This window comes from Catharus ustulatus, chromosome 6 (genome assembly GCF_009819885.2).
Source record: "Catharus ustulatus isolate bCatUst1 chromosome 6, bCatUst1.pri.v2, whole genome shotgun sequence".
NCBI classification, from domain to species: Eukaryota; Metazoa; Chordata; class Aves; order Passeriformes; family Turdidae; genus Catharus; species Catharus ustulatus.
In genome coordinates, this window is record NC_046226.1 from 23,398,420 (window position 1) to 23,421,711 (window position 23,292).

The 23,292-nt window shown below is 39.7% G+C and overlaps 1 protein-coding gene across 6 annotated transcripts in view; it reads right to left on the bottom strand.

Moving 5' to 3' along the window:
* TTLL5 (tubulin tyrosine ligase like 5) overlaps window positions 1–23,292 on the bottom strand; it is a 127,179-nt gene that overhangs the window by 24,477 nt on the left and 79,410 nt on the right. For all 6 annotated transcript variants that reach the window (XR_004418170.1, XR_004418168.1, XM_033061921.1 and 3 more), the window contains one exon: window positions 5,351–5,525. Coding sequence is in view for 4 of the 6 variants with exons in the window: in XM_033061921.1 (XP_032917812.1) it covers window positions 5,351–5,525 (175 nt within the window). In the remaining 2 variants the exon portion in view is untranslated. The remainder of the gene's footprint in view (window positions 1–5,350; window positions 5,526–23,292) is intronic.

Genomic DNA, 23,292 nt, shown 5'->3' on the forward strand with positions numbered 1-23,292 from the left:
TGACAAGGACCACGGCTTCTGGATTCAGCTACAAAGTATACTGCCCTGCTGTGAACTCCATGGGGACAGGACAGGAAACCAGGAGAAGCTTCTGTGCAAACAAAGAGGAGAGCCGGGGAGAGCAGAGCCTGACCACACAAAGGAAGGGTTGGGAAGTTTTCAGCACATCCAAAACATAGGAGACAGACCTTATCACTCAGGATTTTGAAGACTAAGAGTCTAGGGAGAAGCCCAGACAAACCCTGACAGATGCAGTCCTGAAGCGGGTAGCACCTTACAACTACTGCTGCTTCAAGTGAAGAACTTTCAATTACAGTTCACAGGCTGGCAGATTTAACTTGATGTTGAGGCAACACTTGCTACTCCAACAAGTCTCTAGGGCTACAAATCTGAAAAATGCTAAAAAAGCTATCAGATGTTTTAGCTAAAATTTCTGTAAATTATTAGTGAGTTAATTCTTGTGCAAAATTTTCTGGGGAGGAGGAACAGCATTAATTCTGTCTTGCCCATTATGAAAATTAGCACTGGCAGAGAAAGTATTTTTCCCTACATCACAGACTGAAGCAATATCTCCTTGTTTCAACATCTACAACAACATAATACACAAAGTATTACCTGTACAAAAAAAAAAAAAAATTTAAATTAGAAAATTTCAATGTGTACACCTTGTCAGTAAGGACAATGAACATCTAAGAGTATTAGTCAGTAGCAGTTAAGTTTGGGCTGTTAGTGATACAAAACAGAGAGGTAGTGTGGTACTTTGAAGGAAAGCAGATATATTAATGATCTTCAAAAACAGAAAGAATGTTCCTGGCACCTACCATCCCTGTATCTAACACCCATCCCTAGGCACAGTAATAGAACAAATGTTGCAAGTAAAAACATGTTCATTGTGTGACCAGAGGAGGTAATGAAGCTCATTTCCTGTGAATCTGTCTTACAGTATCTAATATAAAGCATTCCCCAAGTTATGCCTCCCTTCATGGGTTTGGGCATTCTTGTGTTGATTTTGTGCTAATTAGGAGTGGTCTCATACTGCAGCCCTTCCCTTAGTGGGAACAGTAGTTGAACCCCCTTCCCAGATATATGGTTCTTAATTTTAATGAAATTTGTATGAAACATAGCTGTGAGATTTCTATTCCACAGTCATTCACATTCAATTGGATCATCAAATCTGAAAAAAATGAGACTCACCAGTGTATGAAAACTGACAGACAGATGCATACACACATGTATTGCATAAAGATCTGTGCAGCTAGTTCCAAATCCCTGGCACTGCAAACTGAGATGTTTATAAGCAATAAACAGTAACATGGTTTCAAGTTAAAAAAAAAATTAAAAAAAGGAAAAAAGCAAACCAAACACAACACAACCCACTACTTTTAGAAAAGCGATTGTGTTTCAGATAACATCACAAGAATACAGAGAGTTAATAGGCATGGGAGACCTTTCCAGTCATATAAATTGTTTAGTGTCAATTGTTTTGCACACATACTAATGCATTCAGTTAAATCAGTTTGGATACATTGATTGGTTGAATTGAAAATTCACAAAGTGGTGATAAAGAGCAGGCTGAAAATGTACTATTAACTACTACAGTGTTAAACTGCACCAAGAGTATCTTGAGGTCTTAAAGACGAACAAGCTCATGGTATGCACAGACTGTTCTGAATCATGTCCTCTTTGGTAAATTCTTCAGAGCAAGAAAAAAAAATACACTATATTCAGTTGACTTGGTGCCTTCTGTTTTATTTCTCTTGGTACTGCTAGCTCTCTGGGGCAAGGATTGGGCCGTATCATTGTATTGGAAAGACAGTTAATACATCTGGGCGTTACCATAATTCTAATAATAGTGACAGGATCAGAAACATGGGGACAAAAATTCAGCTGGTATAAATCAGCTCAGACTACTGCTTTCAGAATGGTTGTTCTGTTTTACTTACACTGAGACTTTGACTCATCAGTATCACAAGACTCAAATAGGAAAAATGGCAGTTAGCACATTTAGTGGGAAAACAATCTGAGGGAGAAAGCTGCAAAACAAGAATGAACATGAACCTGAAGGAAAAGAGATACTGCAAATCTGACAGCAGTTCCATATATAACAGTTTAGAAAACAGTTTAATGATGTTCGAGGCTGCATTCAAAGATGTCCTGTATCCTCAGGCAGCAATAATATAGTTCTAGGAATATTATTCACAGTGCTCAGCATTTCCAGTCAAATCTAAATAAATGGTAAGGATGTCAGAAGAGAATCACAAATAATAAAAGACAAAAATTTGCTGAACTTCATAAAATGAGTTACAATTTTTAAATTACTGGGAGGAGAATTATTTACAATTAATTTAGCCTAATTCAGCATAAAATCTACTTAATTTTATGACTGAAAATGTGATCACATAACTGCCCACACAACTCATTAACATGATTCATGTCTTATTTAACATGAGCCTTTTTGATGTGAGCAGGATTGACAGGGATCATTCCACCATACAATTGTACTTCCCTTGTTTTAATTTAGCTTTTTTCCCATGTGAAATGTTTGGCATAAATTTTTAAACCCAGTAGATGCTAGGGCAAGCAGACAGAACATAGCTACACAAAGAAGGAACCTCCCTAACAGCTAATGGCATCTTTCCAGTACAGGAAACAATTAGAGAATAAACAATGATGGTATATTAACTGTCTTGCCAACTGCAGCAGTGATAATAACATCTAGGTCATAACGTGTCACATGAAGTCTCCTTTAAACACTAAAAATACTGCTGTAAGCCTGTTTTTGTTGTCGTTTGGTTTGATTTTGTAATTCTTGTTCCTTGATTTTACTGATATCAATTTCAGCTTTTTGTCTCTACTTTCAAACTCTTCCCCTTTCTATTTTTGTTCACTTTTCTCAAGGTCTGTACTGTGTTTGTTCCTGGTCCATATCACTCCACCTATTTGTTTGTTAGATTCTCATCCAGTCAGCTTGGCATTTTTCTTTTTGTCCAAGTAATCAAGTACTTATTCTGGCATCAAAGGTCTATTTCTACCATACTACACTGTGTGAACTAGCTTCTGCATATAATGAGTGAAAACTGTTCGTTATTATTCCCCTTCCTCCACCCACACAGTATTTGATATTCTGCAGATTGTTAAGTGCCTGGAGAAATCATCATCATTCTTCCGTGTCTGGAAAGTGCTCAACCAAGAGTGGGTGCTGCAACAAAGTACACAAGAAGCCCTCATGTTAACACACATTGTAATAAATCTACTGCATGGTAGATGGAGGGATTCTTAGGACACAAACACTTGATTAGAAAAGCCCATGCTTTCAGTGCATCCATCTCATCTCCAACATACTGAGCTGGTTAATGTACAGGACAAGAATTTGCGATGCTATTAATCATGGTGCTCATTTACTTGATGGCATACATATAGTCATACATGTAACTAGTCCCATTGCCAGAAGGAAAGACTGGCATCTAGTCATGTTGCCTGGTCATGCCACACTCAGGGTGTACCTCAAGATATGTTAATTAGTAGATGTACTTCAGCTATTGACAAATGGTTAGTCTGCCTTCCAATCATAACAAGAACTTGAACAATCAGATGAAACAGCTCAGAGATATCCTGCATGCATTCTGCAAAGTAGAGAGATGATGACACACTTTCAAGCCATAGGCCTTCAGTCTTGAGGGATATATTTCTTCTGCTGAGGGGAGACTCACAAATTTAAAAGTAGCAGGCAAGACAACAAAGGATAGAGCAGATGTCAGTACATGGGAAGGAAAAGAAACAAAACAGCAAGCAATGGGAGATAGGTAGCATAGGTGACACTGACAAGGAAATGTGGTAAAGCCATGCAGGCTAGGATAAGCTACATGAATTCTAGCTAAAAAGGGAGGTCAGCATGAAAGGGTGGTGCAGAAGTCAAAGCAGTGTGAGTGGGAAGATACAAGTCAGAGAAAGCACAAGCTGCAGAAAAGAGAGGCAGTTCTTAGAAATGCCAAGTTAAAGGACTGATGTCTGGAAAGCTAACTAGCAGAAGGAAGAGGTCAGTGACAGAAAGCTAGAGAGGGTGCAGTGGAAGACAAAGGTAGTGCCATGACTGGCAGGGTGGGCATCAGAGGACTGATGCAACTGTGATTGGAAGAGGAGGGATGGTTGGCTCCATACAATGTCTTGGACAGAAAGTGTCCAAGAGACAATCATTTTATTAAGATGACATTTTATTCATGACAGAAAGTCTGAAAGCCCCCCGTATTCAGCACGTATTTTTCTCCATTAACATAAAATTCAGTGCAGCCTGAGTCCTGCAACATGGCAATAGCCTCAACACAGCAACTCCAAAATGCCTGGCTCAGAAGGAGAAGGGAGGGAGAGAAAGGAGGGGGGATGTGGGGGTGAGAGGAGGTTTAACAAAGAATCATTTTAACAGAAACTCCTGAGTAATGGCTCTGCCCCAGGCCAAGAATAACATCAGCTCAGTGTCAGCAGTTAGAAGAGGGCTCAGCCAGGCCCCATGGCCAGCTCCAGCCCCCTCACAGGCACAAGCCAGTTTATGGTCCTTTCTTGAGCTCATGAGCAGCCACATGTGCCCACTGAGAGGCTCAGTGGACAGAGATGAAAGGAAGACCTCCCATGTGGAGTGGGAGCAAGAAGACTGTAGGTGAGAGAAGTTCAGGGTGCAAACTACATGGCTAAGCAAGGCCTTGAAAGGAGAGCAAGGAGCAAAAAGCAGAAGGGCCTCTCCTTCAAGATGCTCCCATAACCTGTTTTCAAGGACCCTGACTCATCTGCTTCACAGGAGGGAGACTGGGTGTCCAGACATCCAAATGTTAGGTCCATTCATGGGACTCCAATCATGCCAGACTGCTCCAAACAACTCCTTGCTATTGGAGACCAAGCTGTTTTGAATGAAGGTTTGTTCACCCAAAGGCCTCCTTCCTTTTAGCAGGATTGTGTTTTGGTCATCCTCAAAATACACTCTTTCTCTCCATAATAACAAAGTAAGGTAACAAGTGCATCAATTAAGTCACTATAACCTTGAAAGATTCTCCCAGCAGAATGGAAATGCTTTACCATATACAAAGGTCCACCTTTGGCATCTAGGAGTCATCCAGAACAACAATAATACAAGCCCTTTTTTATATTTCCTCCACCTCTTAAGAGGTCAACGTAATGGAAGAAGTTATTCCACAGTATCAAAGTGCCATCAAAACCACTGCAGGTAATATTGCTTCTGTGGCAACTCACTTTAAGAGCTACTTCCTTCACAAAACCTCCACCATGTGTCTCTGGTTTTGTTCTGCCCATCTAAGACTCAGCCAGCGCTGCCACATGCCAGGTAGGATTTTTTCTTAGTTACCTGTTGCCGTGCTTGGTTTTGCTCCAACAGCTGTCTTGATTGAAGTTTCTGCTGTTGAAGTTGCTGCACAGCAAACTGAAGCTGATAGCTGGGATGTGCCAGAGGACCCCGTGTCACCCTGTAGAGATTGTTCTCCATCTCTCCTTCCACAGCAAAATGATGATTCTCTGGAGCCCTGAGGAAAGAAGAGCCATCATGTTTTCACCACTGCATATAAGGACTCCTGCCTACAAGGCACTACTGCCTCAAAAAAAAAAAATCTCTTAATATTTAGCCACCTATGAATTTGTATTAAGTGGATTTAGCAAGCACAACACCTGCTAGAGGTGCCATGTGCCAACTGCTTCCTGATAAGCATTTTCTTGAATATAGGCTGGGACTTACATTACTAGACATTCTCTTGAGGAGAAAAAAGGAAAGGAGAATAAAAACTCTAAACTGCAACATTTCTGTGGTTGATTAGCATTGCAGACAAGCAGAACAGCAGCAGGAAAAAAGCTGATTCCCATCACTAATGAGATAATTATTTATTCGGATTTGTAGAGGCTTTAATACAGTAACACAAGGTTTACACTATGCACATACATGCTGCAGTGACAATGGAATAGAAACACACATGCAGCACAACATCCAGAGAGGATAAAGGACTGGTTGGCTGAGGTTGGAGCTAGGATACGTACTGACTCCATACAGTTACAACTCAGTGGCCTGTGGGGAGCAAGACAGGCTCTTTTCTTTCATCCTCAGAGAAATGCAAGTTTTCTTAGAGGACAAAAGGCCTCCTGCAAAGAGACAGGAGCTCTTACAGTACAGGCTTACATGGTAGGAGTTCAGCTGTGGCCTGCAACATGATAAGTACCAACAGAAGCTCACTAGCTTGCTTTGAAGTTTGTAAGCCTTGGAGAGAAGGCAGCACCAACACACTTCTGCACAAGGCTCAGGGGCTTTGCAGAGAGCAGGTGGCAGACTGACAGGACCACGAGGTGTCCTGAAGAGGCTACACAGGCCCAGCAATTCACACATTCTGTGCTCAGGCGACAGATGTTGTATGACCCACTGAATCCTGACACTCTGGCTAATATAACCTTCAAGCCTCAATGCCAGAGCTTCCCAAGTGTCTGTTGATCTCTGACATGTTTCTCTCAGCCACTCCTTCCAAATATTTCCTTTGGATTCCCAGAGCAGACTTCCCTTATATTTCCTATCTACATCATATGTAACTAGGAAGTAAAAGATGATTGGTGTCTTTCACGCCATGATTTGGAGTGTAGGTCATGGTTTTGGCAGGGGAGTTAAGTGCAATCTCTTTGCTTCAGGAACGTATCAAAACTTACAACCTAGATTCTATAAATATATCACAGCTTGCCTTGAATGTGTTGCTCCTTCCCCCAAAGGCTTTGTCATTGTAAACCCTTAAAATATTGAAATAAGAGAATTCACTCAAGCACTCTTTAAGCTATTCATTCAAGTTATATTATTAACTTTAGAAGCCAACATCTGTTCCAACTCCTCCCATATCTACCTCCAGTTCAGAACCTGCAATAAGTAAAATTCATTGTTTGACCCAAAAGAATGCTTATGAAGCTCAGGATTGAATGATTACTTCTAAAATGTAACAATCAAGACAAAATGGAGGAGACAAAACTGATATAAACAAAAAGTCCACTAAAACTGGACCTGCCTATAGCCAGATTTTGTACCACAGAAATAATTTGCAATGACTGCAGTTTGCTGTACTTTGTGGATTTCTCTGTTTCTCATTTCTTTTGTTTTGAGATATCTAGCAAAGGATTAACTGTTATGGAATTACAAATACTTAAACCTGACCTTTTAAAAATGCACCAAGATTGCTGCCTTTCTCCAACCTTTATCCAATTCAATGAACTCTCAAATTCTCTCACTGGGTTTTTAACTTGCTTTAATTCACTTTTTCAGTTTCAACGAATATACTGGACATAACATTGCCCAGGTAAACTTGGCTTAAATTACTCAGGAATGCACTGTTGAAATGATATTATTAAACCTCTAGGAAGAACTAAATTTAAAAATACCAAACAAAATCACATAACTTTGGCTAAGATCTTCTTGTAGCACAATGTTGTACACAACTCCCTGCAGTTCTGATACCTTCTCTCCACGACATAGCAAAACAAACTTACTTTTATTCTAGACACATATTGAATATTGTTGACTGCCTAAGCAGATTTTATCCTCATGGTCTGTAGAATTCTTCTGCACTGAATACGTTTCTGTTGGTTTTTATAGGTTTTCTTTATTTACAGACAGAAATCAAAGTAAACACATTATTCTGCATTTATGCATTATGTAGCAAAACATAACTTTAACCTTCTAGAATATAAACATACAATACCTGACAACAGAAAGCAAGTCTATTTGCCAATCTTGGTGTCACTTTCATAAAGAGATATGTCATCTGCAGTTCTGTAAAATCCCCACATCACATGTTATCAAGTGCTGATATTACATCTATGGCAATGTTTGCCCTGGTACAGAACAAGCTTAGGATCTGAGACTAAACACACCGTTGCCAGAGACATGCTCCAGCTCTCAGTCTATTTGCCATGTTCATGGGAATGCATCACAGAGCATCTCCTATTCTCAGTCTCTGCCTGTTGGATGATTTATTAAAGAATGACAGCACTTTTGCACCCTGAAGCAGAGATTAGTTCTACCTAAGGAAATTACAAGAGGTTCAGTATCATAATGAAGGCTGCAAAACAGCTGTAGAGGACCTCACAAATTTAATGGATATTAAAGAGTTCACTTGTTAGAGAGACTGTATAAATACCCCAAACTGAATTAATAACTTTCTCAAAACTTACAGTGTTTTAGGCAAAGCCAAAAATAACCAGAAAAAGCCTCCCCATGCCTAATGGAAAAGAGGATTGTAGAGTCAGTACTCACAGACCTGCTTGTGTTCAATTCAGGATTATTGCTTGAACACTAAAGACTGAATATTCATTTCTTCACATGTACAGACAACAGATTTAGGCACAGATGCACACGCATGCAAATGCGAAATAGAAATTCCCGCCTGTGCCACCAGAAAAGATTTGGTTTCATTCTGTCAGCCAGGCTGGTTGTGAGCAATCTTCTCACAGCTTGCTCAGAATTATTTATGAGTTGCTTAGTTTAGACACCTGGCTAGGATTCAGGCCTTCACTATGCACAGGAAATTTCAGCCTTTGGCATTATGGTCCATCCTTTGTAAGCAAGATTCTATCCTTCCAGCGGCTCTTCAGGCTACTCAGTGTTTTTGGCAAGAATCCCACTCTGTTCTTCTCTTTCAACTGCAGTTTTCATAAAGGCTGGGCCAGAATTCTCTCTTCCAAATCACTCACAGCATAAAACCTCTCCGCTGCAGTTTTTGTACCATGGAAGATACAGGTTTGCTTGTTAGATCATTTGCAACAAATCACCACGAGATTACGACTGGGATCCAGTCCAAAAGGACTAGAACACCATGCATTCACCTCCAGGTTTTCTGGTTCCAAACTACCTTTCTACTTCAAGTTCCCTTTTCCAATTCATTAGCTCTTTTTTGGATGTAATCAACCTTTATGCAATCAGCTACTTATACCTGTACTAAAAACTAATGTCATTATACTAAAATACGAAACACAAATAAAATGCTAATGCATTTTTTCATTGATTATAGAAAAAAAAGTCTCTATGAAATGCAGTCTCTACAGCTGGTTTCTGTATTCATTTCAAAAGAATTTGAAGGGAATTCCAAGGACTGAAGTTGTAGACAAGACCAGACCCCAGAACACTGGTCACTGACGATCTCATAGTTACAAAGAACTATAGAACAAACAGGAAGTCTGTACGAAAAGAATGACACTTCAGGCTCACATTTATATTTCAACTGAAGCCTTCTTCCAATGGCACAGCTGGGCACTTACTCGATAGCAATTCTTGTGTGACAGGCAACAATACCAATTCATGAAGTACAGTGGTGTTCTCCTTATATCACTCACTAAGCAGGCACTTTAGAAATACTTTAAAAGTGTCTACATCCCATTGAAAGACAGTGCAAACTAGGCTCAAATTATTGTGTACATGAAGCTTTAGCATTCATGAAGAATATTCCTCTGTTTAACCCTGCTTAGTTTGTGAGAACTGAGAGGATCACAGCAGAAATCAGTATGTCTGAAGGTCTAGTAAACTGAGAAATAAATTACTTTCCTACTAAACAAGGAAATAAACTGACAATGAAAGTACTTTGCATCCTTTCCTATAAAGGCTGAAGCTAGGGAGGAACAAGAGCCATTGCTCGCAATAAGGGAACCCAGTGCATTTATAAAACAGTGCTCCCACCTTGCAAGACAATCTTGGGCAGCAGTTTCTTTCCCACAGGGCATTCAGATAGTATGACAAGTCTAGGAAGTTTTCAGTACAAATCTTGGTGAGCACCAGCTGCTATAAAGTAGTTGGCATAGTAACTAATGATTTTGTGTAGTGTGGCAGCTCCCAGCATCCTGCTGACTTATGTTCAGGCACTCAGAAAAACACAGAACATTTTCTTTGGCATACTACATGCTTCTTCCATTCCTAACAATAGGTCCTAGATTGGAGCTGGCTACAGAGCAATGATAAACAGAGTGGGATGAAGCCCAGGACGCTGGGGTCCTGGCTGGGATGCAAGAGTTTTGGGCCTCTCGCTTGCCTTGAGGCCTTTCTTTGTCTTTCTTCCTCTTTCCTTCCCCTTAGCTTCAAAAGCAATAAATTAAAAACTGAAAAACAGAGCAACAAGTCTTTGAGAACAGTTTGCTCCTGGTCTCTGCTGTTATCAGGAGTGTCTATGAAAGAGTGACTTCGGTGCAGTTTAGTCAGCAAGAGTCTACATTTCAGCAAGGACTGTAGCTCTGATTGCTGGAACACCCAACCTCTAAAAACCTCCTGCCTTGCAACACAGCATGAGCTGTGCTACAAAGATAAATAGTTTCACAAACTATTGAATATTCCTAAAAGAGCTAAGCCTGGGATTTTGGAGATCTGAAGCACTGGGAGCTGTCCAGAACTCACCATGGTACAGGTACTTGGAAACAGGGAAGGGGCAGGAAGCAGCTGGCCTGTATAAAATGAAGATGCCATCACCTGACCTGCAATCCTACTTTTGTAGTCTTCAAGAGAAGCAAAGGAAAAGCTCTTAAAGTTAATGAGCAGCTTGTTAAGGCTACATTGGCATAATAAACTTGCAGAACTGCATTTTGGGTTCAAATCCAGTGTAAAGTGAGAAGTACAGTCTCCCATGGTAGATGTGGTGCAGAGATACAGGAGAATTTCTGTCACAGACCATCAATCCAACTTTCCCCTATTATTGAGGGGGCACCATGAAATAGTTTCAGCCTCAGTTCTTCAGCTCCCCCTTTTCCCTGCAGCTAAAGCTACTTTTACCTACAAAGGTAGGGGCTCTTACCATCAGTATATTTGTGTCACAAGAAAACAGAAGATGTATAATATCCATGTGCAAAACCTTAGGACTGAGTTGGTTTAGGCAAAAAACATGAAAAGTTTTGTGTCTTTAACTACAATTTTCAAATCCATTCACAGGTTAACCGTAAGAACTACCAGAGGCACAGTTCAAGCATTCCAGAACATTTTAATATGCATAATATCCAGCAAATGTCAGGAGTCCTCCTCTGCTATTCTCACAACTTCCCCTTTCAGCTGAGAGAACTGATATTGTTATAAGAATTTTACTCAGAAACAAATATGTGAGCAAAAGCATCCAGCTAATCTCCCTGTGGTGGAAGACCAACACATTCCAGTGCCTGTAGGAGTCCATGTGTCACACTCACCTGCATAGCTCCACAACCAGGAATGCATTCAGCATCAAGAATTCCTACCAACATTCCCAATTAAACTTAAATTTTCACTGTTTTATTATATGACATTTCTTTCAGGACTAAACCTTCACTTCTAGAACTATGCCTCCTTTGAGCTCAGCCAGCCTTGGCACACTTTGCTCCCTTCTTTTTCCTCAACTCAGTCCCTTCTGGCCTTGATTGCACATTGCTTTTCTGTCAACTTTTTCCACTTTATTATTCCAGATGTGCATGCACAATAGCTATACAAGGAAAGCCCACTGCCTTCCTGCTCCTTCACTTTTTTCTCCAACTACTATCATAGTCCACAGGCTTCCTTCTTTTCTGGTATATGTTGCTAGATAATTTATTTCCTGCACCCTGGCTTCTGAAAATTATTCCTGCTGTTTCCTGGCCATTGATAAACCTGGATTTTGGAATGTATTTTCTTAAAACAAAGGCAATGCAGATCAGGAATTAAGTGCCTTTTACATCCTAGGTCTCCATATACAGGTAAGGTCATGAGTGTTAAGTGTCTAGTGTGCTAGGTTAGAAATGAGGTGCACCAAAACAGTCATCTGATAGTCTAGGAGGAGAAGGGCAGAATGAGATTTTGGAGCACCTGAAAACCTCTTCAAGAAATGTCTTACCTTTCTCAGATACTCCTGGATTTAGCAGACACTATCAATCAGAGGCACTAAACGTGCCAGTCTCAGCAAATCAAATCAAATATTTGCCCTTCAGTAGTTTGTTGGGCCCCTAGTAGCATCCTTGGCTTCATGCCTGTTACAAAATACTGTCAGTCTCTCTGATCTGGGGAATACTTGGTACGTAAACAAGCAATGCTTTTTTTTTTTTCCCCCTTCTCTTTACACATGGCAGCTCTGAAATTCACTAGAGGAAAGACTGAACTCAGAAGATAATCAACAGCCAGTTGACTGCAAAGTTCAGTGTCTTCATCCTATTTGTGGCTCATCAGGTCACTGGAAAGGTAATGAAGGTAACTGAGCATATCTCCTCCAAGCGACCTAGACTAACAAAATCATACAGCCTTTCTACCCTCAAACTACCTAGTGCAAACGCAGGGTTAAGCTTTACTGAGTGGAAGGCTCTTCTGGCTTCATGTTTCTTGCATGTGCTTCCACACCTGCAAACACAGAGCCTGCAAAAATATTTTAACAGCAAGACATATACATAGTAATACTAAAACAGAAGCCTGCATCATTTTGCTGTCACAAGGGAAGTTTCGGGGAGGATTACATGCTTAACTCTGAGGCAACTGCCCAAACTATGTTGTGTGGTCCCACACATCCTACCCCCAATTTTAAAGTATTAATTAATTAAGGAAGTTCAGATGGAGCAGGGAGGACCCAATTAATTAACCTCACTGTACTGTCTGGATCTGCTTTTTTTAAGGTAAATCATTCAGACTAAGAATCAAGTGCTATCTTAAATTTGATCACTTATCCCAGTCCAGGCTGAGTTTCTCGTGTGAATATATACCCTTCACAGAGTCAAAGTACCAGAAAATTAGATTTTGCACCACTTATAGATGGGAAAGGTACTCCTCACTGAGGAGGTTCCACTGTAAAAGCCTAGCATGAATCAAATGGACCAACTTGATGAACATGAGTCGTAATGACATTCTTCTACTTTTTCACTGTAGACAAGCTTATTGAAAACCAAACTGAAAAAGACTTACAGGTTCTATTTATTTCTAGACATAAACCCTTTTTTAGTGCTTTATGCAAGCAGATTTTGCTTTTTACTGGTGCATAGCAGCAGTAGCACATAAGGATGAAAACAGTAAATGGGTACTGTTATCTGTCTAGAATATGCTTTTGACTAAGCCTGCAATTAAAGCCACTAATCTCTCCTGAAAACCCATACTCCTCTCTCTCTCTAGAGAGGCAGGGGTTAAGTCAGGACCACTAAATTAGCCTTGCACCCTGTAATGCCTTTGAAAAGCCGCTCAGAGTTTACAGGGAAAGAGTGAGACTGTAGCTGCTGTCCCAGCCAACATTTGGTTCCTATTACAGTGAATAAATCTCCCCCTCCTCCTTTTCTTTTCTTACCCCCTTTTTATATTAAAAGTCCATCAAACACATTTTTTCCCTTTCATATTTTCCATTAAGCTTCCTCCTGCATAAGCTTTCCCAGAGTGTGGTGCTCTTTGCTATATGTGCTCAATCAGCAGCTGCAAGATCCCAACGAGTAAGAAAACAGGCAATGAAGAAAGCAGCTCAGGCTCCTCTTTAAATCCCAAGAGGCAAGTGAAAAGTTCCAATTGGGCTAAACTGGTGAAACCTAGAGCACTCGAGAAGAATAAACAAACAAATAAAAAACAGGCTGTTGAGTTTTGCACAGTTAGGATTAAGGAGATGGGGGAGAGTATTCAAAGCCCTGCCTCTGTCCAGAGCTAAATATGCCCCTGCCACCATCAGTATCCCAAAAAGACATAGCACAGGTTGCTGTTACACTAGAGGACCTTAAGGAATCCTTAGGGTTGTGCTGTCCAGATCTCACACCACCTGAGGCCCAAAAAAATTTTTAGTGCCATATGACCGAGTAGTAGAGACATCTCATGCACTTTACTTTGGCTATTTTGTTGTCTAAATATTAAATATCTAGTACACTGAAACATCTAAAGAACATATCAAGCCTCTAGACTCATAAAATTTGCACTGAAATTAATAAAGCAACTAACTTGGTTTGACATCCAGTACAACTATCACCTTGTTACATGGTAGATGAAGACTCTCTTATGAATGTCTCTTAGAGAAGACTTGATAAATCTGGCAGTTTAGATGATCTGTCTATGGGGACAACACACCTGAAGTATAGAGTTGCCTGACATCATGACTATACATTTCAAGAATTATAGTCAGATAAGAGAACATCACAAAAGAAGCAACACCTCTACATTTATAATCTATATACCTAAAGGGAAGGCTAGAATCTGTTCTGCACTTCTTGAGCAAACATCTACAAATTCACCTGATCAGGGATTGTGGAAAGTGTCACCTAAAAGCCAGCTGGCCACAGCTATATTAAGAAGAATGTTCCAGGTAAAAGAGGTAGTAAGATACATCTGCTGTGCTACCATTCAGTAACACAACTGAAGCTGCATAATATCTAGTTGCTGAAATAAAGTAAAAAGACAAAAAAAAAATACAAAATGAGAACTGAGTCTTCTCTGAGTCTTTGCTGTGAGGTTGGATGCTTGTGGTTAATAGTCTCTTGTTTCTGAGTAATTCCCCAAGCACTGAGAAAAGGGCAAAGTGAAGAGAGACCTCTACCCTTAAACAACTGAATTTTATCAACCTACATCCAATGTAATGAAGCTGAGTTAGTTTCCCAATAAAAAGATAGACTCTCACAGTCCCCTAAACCTGACAATACATGCTGGCCACCATGGCGCCTCTAGCATTCTTATTGCACCTACTTTAGAAACTCGATTCCATATGTATACAGAGTTTCTGCTTTACCTGTCCCTCAAGTGGATTTCTATAAGGTAACAAGGTATAACAGGAAATAGACTGTATCCGAGAGTGATCCCACCTGTTAAACTGATTTTTTTTCCTCCTCGGGTTCCCTTTGCAGTTTGTTTATGCTGGAGCTAAGGGAGAATTCTTCCATCTCCAACTCCTGTACAAAGATTGATTCACCTGCTGTAGTTCCCTGAACATTTAACAATGGACGAGAGGAAGAAGCGTGTCTGGCTGTGACAGCACACACTTCCTAAAGTTGGTAACAAAGTAGTTATGTAGAATATAATCGGGGGATGTCGGTGGAACATGCTCACATACATAGAGAGAATCTAGCACGGGCTGTTACCTATTGAAGAAGCTGACCCAGTGGCTGTATATGCTGCATAGGCAAGACCATCCTATACCACACATTGCAGGAAATTAAAAAAATATAAGTAGAGAGCATTTTTTCTCAGAGACCACAGATTGATACTATCATGTTATAGACTTTTCAGCCATCCTAAGAGCAGCATGGCACACTGACACCAAAGCAACACCCGGGGTGTGGTGCTTGTTTTACAGCTTTTTTTTCTTCTTTTTTTTTTTTTGGCCACAAAGAACTGTATTTGTATTTCAAAAGTAAGCGCTATTTTTCTCTACCCAACTTCCTTAGAGGTAATGGAAGATACTTTATAAAAGTGCTTATTATTTCAACCAAGATAGCAGAAATTCCTAGCAATAATTTTCTCAGGCTAAAAGTGACAGAAGTTTTCCAGGTCTGTAGTGCTCCTTCTAAGAATCCTCAAAGACACCCCACCTGGAAGAAACTACTTTTCAGAAAAGAACAAATATGTTGTGTTTTGTTGATAGCTAAAATGCAGCTTAAGAAAAAACTTCAGAACAGAATGGCAGGTTCAATTTTTATTTAGGCATTACTGATTTTTAATATGGGAAGAGAAAAAATTAAGAATTTCTATAGTCAGCACTAAAACAAAGATGAAAAACCAAGAGTGGTATTTCCCTCCCAAAAATTCATATGCATCTGTCCCCCTTTGTTACCTGGGTGATGACATACCAGAATTTTATTATAAAGAAATATAATTAGAATTGTATTCAGAATTGTATCAGAATTGTATTATAAAGAACTGCAAAACAATACTATTTATACAGCCTTACCTGGAAAAGCTAGTACTGCAGAGCAAGAACCTCCCCATTTTTTGGACTTTGTCCTCCAGAGATCAATACCACAGAAGTTTACTGCCTTGACAAAAGACACCATTCCACTTTACCACAACTTTGGTCTCTTGGTTTTAAACTACACAGAATACAGTCCCCCTTTCACTCCTACTATTGGGATCTATCTGCCTCTTCACCTGAAAACAGAGCTAAGCCTCCAGCATTGCCAGTAAACCAATATTCCACACACAGAATCAGAGAGGAGTTCACATTACCACAAAGAAGTTCAATACTAATAGAATAAATTGAGTTACAGTGCTTTCTGGCAGTGAAGAGTTAAGTGAGTAAAGGGGAAATTCCCAGCAAACTGCCTTCAGCAGATAAAGCAGGAACAGACAACACTGTAACAGAAGCTTTATATGAAGCCTTGGTTTAACCACTACACTTCTCTGTCTTCCTCAATCCTTATAGGAAAGATGACCCAGTCCCTCTAAACTAAGCAAGGAATTCTGGTGCACTATACATGTAAATCTCTGCCTATTTTATGCGGTCATTACAGAATAAAAGACTAAAATTACTACAATTATTTTGGAAGTAAACCTAAAACAGAAGAGGTGAGGAAGAAGTAATTAGAAAGGCAAAGAAAGCTGAAGTGAAATACATTTCTTACTCTAATAGGCACAATTAAGTGCAAAGTACTTCACTGGCATGAGACATAAGGTACTATAACTCAAAGTGTAAAACACAACAAAGCAACACTATTGCTAATGCCCATACTCTTGGTTTAATTTATTTTATTTTCTTCTCTCCATTCTGGTAGTGTAAAGAAGAATACAATGCATGAAGGCTGGGGCCACAAGTGCTGCATAGGGCTGAGGCACATATCTAGCAGCTGCTAAAACAGAACATCAAAGTCTCAGCTCCCTTTGAAAATCCATCAGGCAAGAACCACTCCTCCCCTTCAGCTTCTTTAGGAGCCGTACAGGTAACCACTTCAGTGTGTTTGGCAAATTCTACAACCACTTCCAAAACAGGTGGTACAGTGCAAAATAATGGGATACCCCCAAATCATTCAGTTGTCTCCTTTTCCTCAGCAGGCAGCAACACATGTGCTGACTAAGAAGGCCAGCTGACAGAAAACCATTAAGCACTGAGAACAAGAAATTTGTAATCAAACTCTGAAACAACAGAAAAGGCTCAGGCTTATCTTGGTAAACTTGGTCAACAAAATCTTTCTCCAGGAAACTGATACATCTAATGACAGACAAAGTCTATCATTAGAGGAAGATGAGTAAAAGGATGTTAAGATAATTATACTGTGCAGTACCAAGAGAGGAGACAGCATATTTTAAAACACAGTTTTCAGACTTGTCCTGTATTCATTGGAAGATCCCTCTCTTGTAAGATCCTTTCTGCAGAAGATGTTCAAAAGTTGCACAAAACTTACTTGATCACCCACTGCCTGAAATATTTTTCATGAGATTTCTGTCTCTACTTACAACTGCAGGATATGAGGTAGAGACCATAAGCACTAGTTTTGTTTACAACACCTAGGAAAAAAGCTTTTAAATTACCTCCATGTGACCATGCACCTGTATTTGTGATGTTTTCTCCCCCAGTACGGACAGAGAAGTCTGTGATGCAGTTGTGCCAGCTCTGCTGCTCATCCCAACTGCATACTATATCCATCTTTTCCCCTTGGGGTTTGAGTAGAGGTATCTAGGAATGGTGCTGCTTCCTTAGAGATGAAATTTTGCTGGATTCGTTAATGTCAGATTTTGGGTAAGCCTTTCAATTGATAGGTCTTTTTGGACTGTACATGGGGGTTGAATACTTCTACTGACTCTGAAAACCAAAAGCCAAGAGTAGGTATCTTCAGAGGAAGTGCAATAGCTTTCATTTGTGGAACTTGTGGTTAAACATGAAAAAAGTTATGCAATCCTATATTCCATTCCAACCCAATCCCTTTTTCTAGGGCCAAAATGAAATTGTTTCCTACAAGTACAGAGAAAATTGTATAATTAGTCAGAACACATCAAAGATGCAGATGTTAATCCCTTAAAAGGGCAGACTAAAAAACCCCGGCCACTCATGGAACAATGTCCTTTCAATACTTCCCTCCTATCATAGGTAAGACACATCAAGTAAGGAAAATAACAACAGTGTCCATCAAGAAATCTCCACTACATGCTGCTTCTCTGTGTTTGATGCCTTTCAGGATGTTTCAGCAAATGTCCTAAATAGAGCAGACTCAAAGGTCACAAATGGTACATTTCAGAGAAAATTCATCTGCAGTACAGGCAGAGAAGAGTCCAAACGTGGCCTCCAGGAGGCTTGAGGTTAATCTTCGTGCTGTGTACTGTATTTAAGGCTCTATAGATCGGTTGGAGCTTAGACGGTAAGCAAGACCTCACATAAAGGTAACAGTGTTAGAAAAAATCTGAAAGTAAATGACACGAGTAGTCGGTACCTGGTTTTGCCACCAAAAAATATACACCATAAACACTTGCATAAGTGAGATTTTGACAAACAATACACAAACAACTATGCCTTGGGTAACAACAAGCATAACAATTCACAATTCATACTGTTAGATGATACCAGGAGTTCAGGTAATTTCTGAGTAAAACACGCAAACAGCAAAATACCCCGCATCACAGTTCCTTTCCCTTGCACAGAAATGTTTCTCAGTACGTTCTACACTCATATTCAGGACTTGCAATGCTTTAGAGAATATAGAATGTTAACTACTTTTTTTTTCTATTTTGAAAATATTAATAGAGAAAATCTCTGCACTACATGAACCACAGTCTATCCCCTACACCTCAAAACAACCTAGAAATTGATGTATAAATTTTGTTCTCTTTATAGTGGAGGATACTTTCATATTTAAATAATTCACGTTATTATTGGCAGCAGGAAAGTGGGATTTCACAAACAAATGAAAACATGACTCTGACCTTTGAAAAAGGCAAAATCTGTTATACAAACAATGTCCTGAACAGAAAATCAAAATGTTTAAATGACTAAAGATAGATTGGATCCAAGTTTGTTTAAATATACCAGAATAATCCAACTATTAAAACTCTGTTTTCAAAATTATTTTACCAGTATCTAGTATTTCACCTAATACTTTTAAATGTATTATATGTGTTTACATATAGATATTGAAATAAAAAAATTAAAATATTTGTGAACTTTGATGAGAGAAATTATTATTCTGTTGATTTTGTAGCAAACTAATTCCACATTAAAACACAGTTCCTCCTTGAGGTTTTTCAGCTTTGAAGAAAGATAAGCAAATTGTCAATATGCAAAACCAAACTCTATGAAAGACAGCTACTCCAAAAAATCTTAATTGGCAGCCTTTGTTGAAATTTCCTAAGGGGTAAGTCTAAATTTCCTTGATTTTCCGGTAAGGAATTTTGAAAACAAGGCTGGGGGATCACTGACAGTAGAGACCTAAATCTCACTCTTCTGGAGAATATCCTGGAGATATTATATGCAGTTCCTTATTGGAAAGGGATGTGTTCATCAATGTACTGAATCTTAAGAACAGCAAGATCTATGAATAATCACTTTTGGGGCTGAGTTTTTTGGGCCTGCACTTAAACCTCTCACATACACTGATTTACTGATTTTTTCACAAAAGATAAAGTTGTGTTCTCTTTGTCATGCTGACTGCCTGAATCAGAAAGCCTTTAATTGTTCAAATTATGAGCCATCCAAAAACAGTTACAGAGAAGCCAGAATCTTTAGCATCATGAAACTGTCAAAGAATCACACCCAAGTATCTAGCAGAGCTAAAATCAGAAATTTATTGAACAGAACATTCCTTCTGACACATTATTTAAAGCTTTTTCTAACACCACAGCTTGAAAAGTTTCAGGAAACTGCAATAGGAAGTGTAAGTCACTCCAATAAGGAGTACATGGTCTTTATTAAGAAATGAAAAATTCTCATTTAAATTCTCATTTAAAATTTGACTGTGGAAAGTATTTCTGAACTAAGTACCAGTAGCAAGAAAAAAAATTCCTAAACTTACTCCATTTCAAATCTCTGCAAGTTCAACTTTTCAAAATGCTAAATGAAGATAAGCTAACACCTCTTTACCCACCAGCATCTTTATCCCAATATAAAAAAAGAAACAGATGGTCCAGACTTGAGGTTTCCTCCTCCTTTTTAGATAGTCTACCAAACATGAAAATTTTCTCAGTTGAATTTTGAGAAGACTCAAATTTTCAGCACTGAAGACATTCATGCCCCAACCTGGCTACATTCATTCTTAATAGAGAAAATTCTAATTCTTTTTCCAGAAGCAAGCAAATAAAGAAATCTTTATGCATAGAAAAGGTTTGGACCAAGAAAGTCACAGCCCTTTTGATTTAAAGGATGAATCCTGCCCAGGCAAAGTATCCCTGACAGACAGCTGCCAATAGCATGTGCAGCACTGCCAGATCTTCTTTGACTAACTTTCCAGTTAAGTTCCATGTGCCAGAGAGCAGAAAGATAAAAAGGGGAGTAGAAGACAAGTACTGAGCCAGATGCAATCTGAAATTCAAGTGAAGAAGCCAAGCAACACAGAATCATAGAATGTTCTGAGTTGGAAGGGACCCACAACGATCACTGACATCCAACTCCTGGCTGTGCACAGGACACCCCAAGAGTCACACTGTGTGCCCAAGAGTATTGTTCAAACACTCTGGCAGGTTCCCCACTTCCCTGGGGAGCCTGATCACACGCCCAACCATCCAGCAGAGCTCCCTTAGTTTTAAATTCCTTTTACTAAAGGTTGTTGTCTCAGTGCCAGTTTTAAATAGATTTGAATCAGCCAGGCTGGCCTGGCATCTCCCCACCTGGTTTGCTGTGAACAGTTCTTGGATAAGAAATATTCATAAAAATGCCATGTGTGCAATAGGAGAGTGTCTGGAAACTGGTATCTTTTAGATCTACCTAGCTTTTTTTGCCCACTCTCCCCTACCTTTTTAAATTTTTTTAAAGAATATATCTTTCAACTACTGTTACAGAATTAAATCCTAGAAATAACTGCTTGTAATAGACAATTCTTGACATTTCCATACTGACAATACACAGTCCAGTCTTCACAGTGCATTTAAAAATCCTTGTAATTGGCAGTGGTTCTGGACAATCCAGTAACAAGCTCTTTTGAGTGAGCTTTCTTGCTCATCACCAAGCAAACTTCTTCTACCCAGAACATTTTGGTCAAACTACTCAATGGTTGATAGCACCCAGTGTTGGGTAGAGACTAAAAAAGCACTAGTAACCAAAAATAAGCCACAAAAAATTGTTGCTCCACAGTGGAGTTCTAGTTGCTGCATCTTCTTCAGATTATGCAACATACCTACCCCCTAGGACACCTACTGAACAGGATCACCAAGCAAAGCTGTCACCACATACACAGGGGAACTGAAATAATCCTGACTTGTTACATTTTTCCCTTCCCCTTTTTTAAAAGACATTCTTGTTAAACACTGGATCCCTGCATGGCTCACAAATAGTTGCTGCTTGATACCTGCAGTCCAGAGAAACCCTAGAGAATAACAGACTGACATAGAGCCAACAGCATGCAATTTGCAAACTCTGGTGTCAGCTACAAAACTTTACCAGTCAGAAAGCTAGGGGAAATTAGGTGAAATCAGAATCTTCACAGGAAAGGCCAACTAACATTTTCAGGGACAGGAAAGGGGTTTCTTCAAGCTGTTGCAGGGATTTTCCATTTATGTCAGAGTACAAAACACCAAAAAAGAAGATTGTTCATCCTAAGGAAGCCAAGCTAAAGCATGACCTTGGTCTGGATGGAAAATATGATTGTGCATTGATGGTGGAAAGTTCACTGTACAATGGAAGATAGCTCCAAAACAAAGCCTAGTAGGAAGAAAAACCCTTTGGCCCCTTTTGCTACCTCCCACTTTGGCATTCGTACTTAGTCACTGAAACCCTTAACTCAACTGAGCTTGATTCCAGGCCTTTTGGCTGCTGACTTTGTAGGGTTGTCCAGGGACTGCCCCACAGGAGGGCTGCCCTTTGGAAGTCTTTCTACATGGAACTCAGATCACACCCTACACTCCCAGCATCACACAGGCTTACTGAGATAGCAATATAATCCTAATTCAATTTCTCTTCCTCAGCTGTACAGCACCAATGTCTTCAACACAGCTGTTCAAGACCTTTGCTCTCACAAGTAACCAAACTTCCCTTCCACACTACCCACTACACCTCCATTTTCTTGAAGTGAAAATGTACAGGGCAGACTTGGGAATCTCCAAAATATTCACAATGACTTCAACTTCAGGACAGTCCAGGAGAGCGTGAAGTAAATGAAGGAAAAGTCACTAACCCTATCTTGTCTTTCATAAGCCTGGCTTACAAAGGGGATGTCCATTTCTACAAAGCAGCATTCTGTATGTCTAATAGGGAAGATACAGAACATGCAGCTCCAAGATTTCAGAGTGCCTCACTGTAACACACAAGAATAGCACAGTTCAATGATGGGCCTGTTCAATCCTTCTGTTCTTAGGCCAGATGGACCTGCCCTAAGATCAATGCCAGAAAGGACATTCTTCTGGGAAGCTTCCCAGTGCCCTTCTCAGCTGCACAACTGTGAACTTATTCCAAAAGCTATGGCATGGTAGCACAGCTTTCATTTATGCTTCACTACGTGCAAGGCAAATTAATGGATAAAATTTGAGATCCTTGTGTGAGGAAGAGTCACAGATGGATAAAAATATTGTTAAAATAATTAGGAAAGGGGAAAAACCAGACATTCGTGGGATTCCCTGACAGCTCTGTGCAGAAGGAAGGGCTGGGCTGGAAAAAACAGGACCTCAGGTTCCTGCCAAGCTGTCTGAGGCCCGTCCTTTCCAAATAGCTCAAAGAAACAGCCAAGGCTCCCTTGTAACCCTTTCAGAACTCCTTTAGAGAACAAGGCTGCTGTAGAGATCCACTCCTACAGAGCACCAGAATATAGGGTCCCCTCATTACTACAAGAATGCAAGGAGCAGAGTAGATCTCCCCCCTGAGAACTACAAGCATATTAACCCTCTGAAAACCACTCTGGAAAACAACTATTTTAATAGTGAATGGGAGGTTTTAATAAATACAGAGGAAAAGAAGATGTGCTGGTCACTTTGCAACATGAAATGTCTAGAACTGATACAGTATATTTCAAAGACCTCCCAGATCAGGGATAACTGGGGGAACATCATGAGTCAAGTAGTGCAAGACACTGGAAGATTTCAACTTGTTCCATATTGAATGAGGTGCTTAATAGAACAGAAAACATCAAGCAACTTCCATCACAGCCAACAAAATCCACCAGTGCAGGAAGAGCTGCCTAGCAAGGAATGGGGAAAGGCAAAAAAAAAAATTTCTGAAAAAAATGAACTACTTATACCTGTTGCTCAGTTCGACATTTAATATAATAAAGAAAAACAACTGCATATTA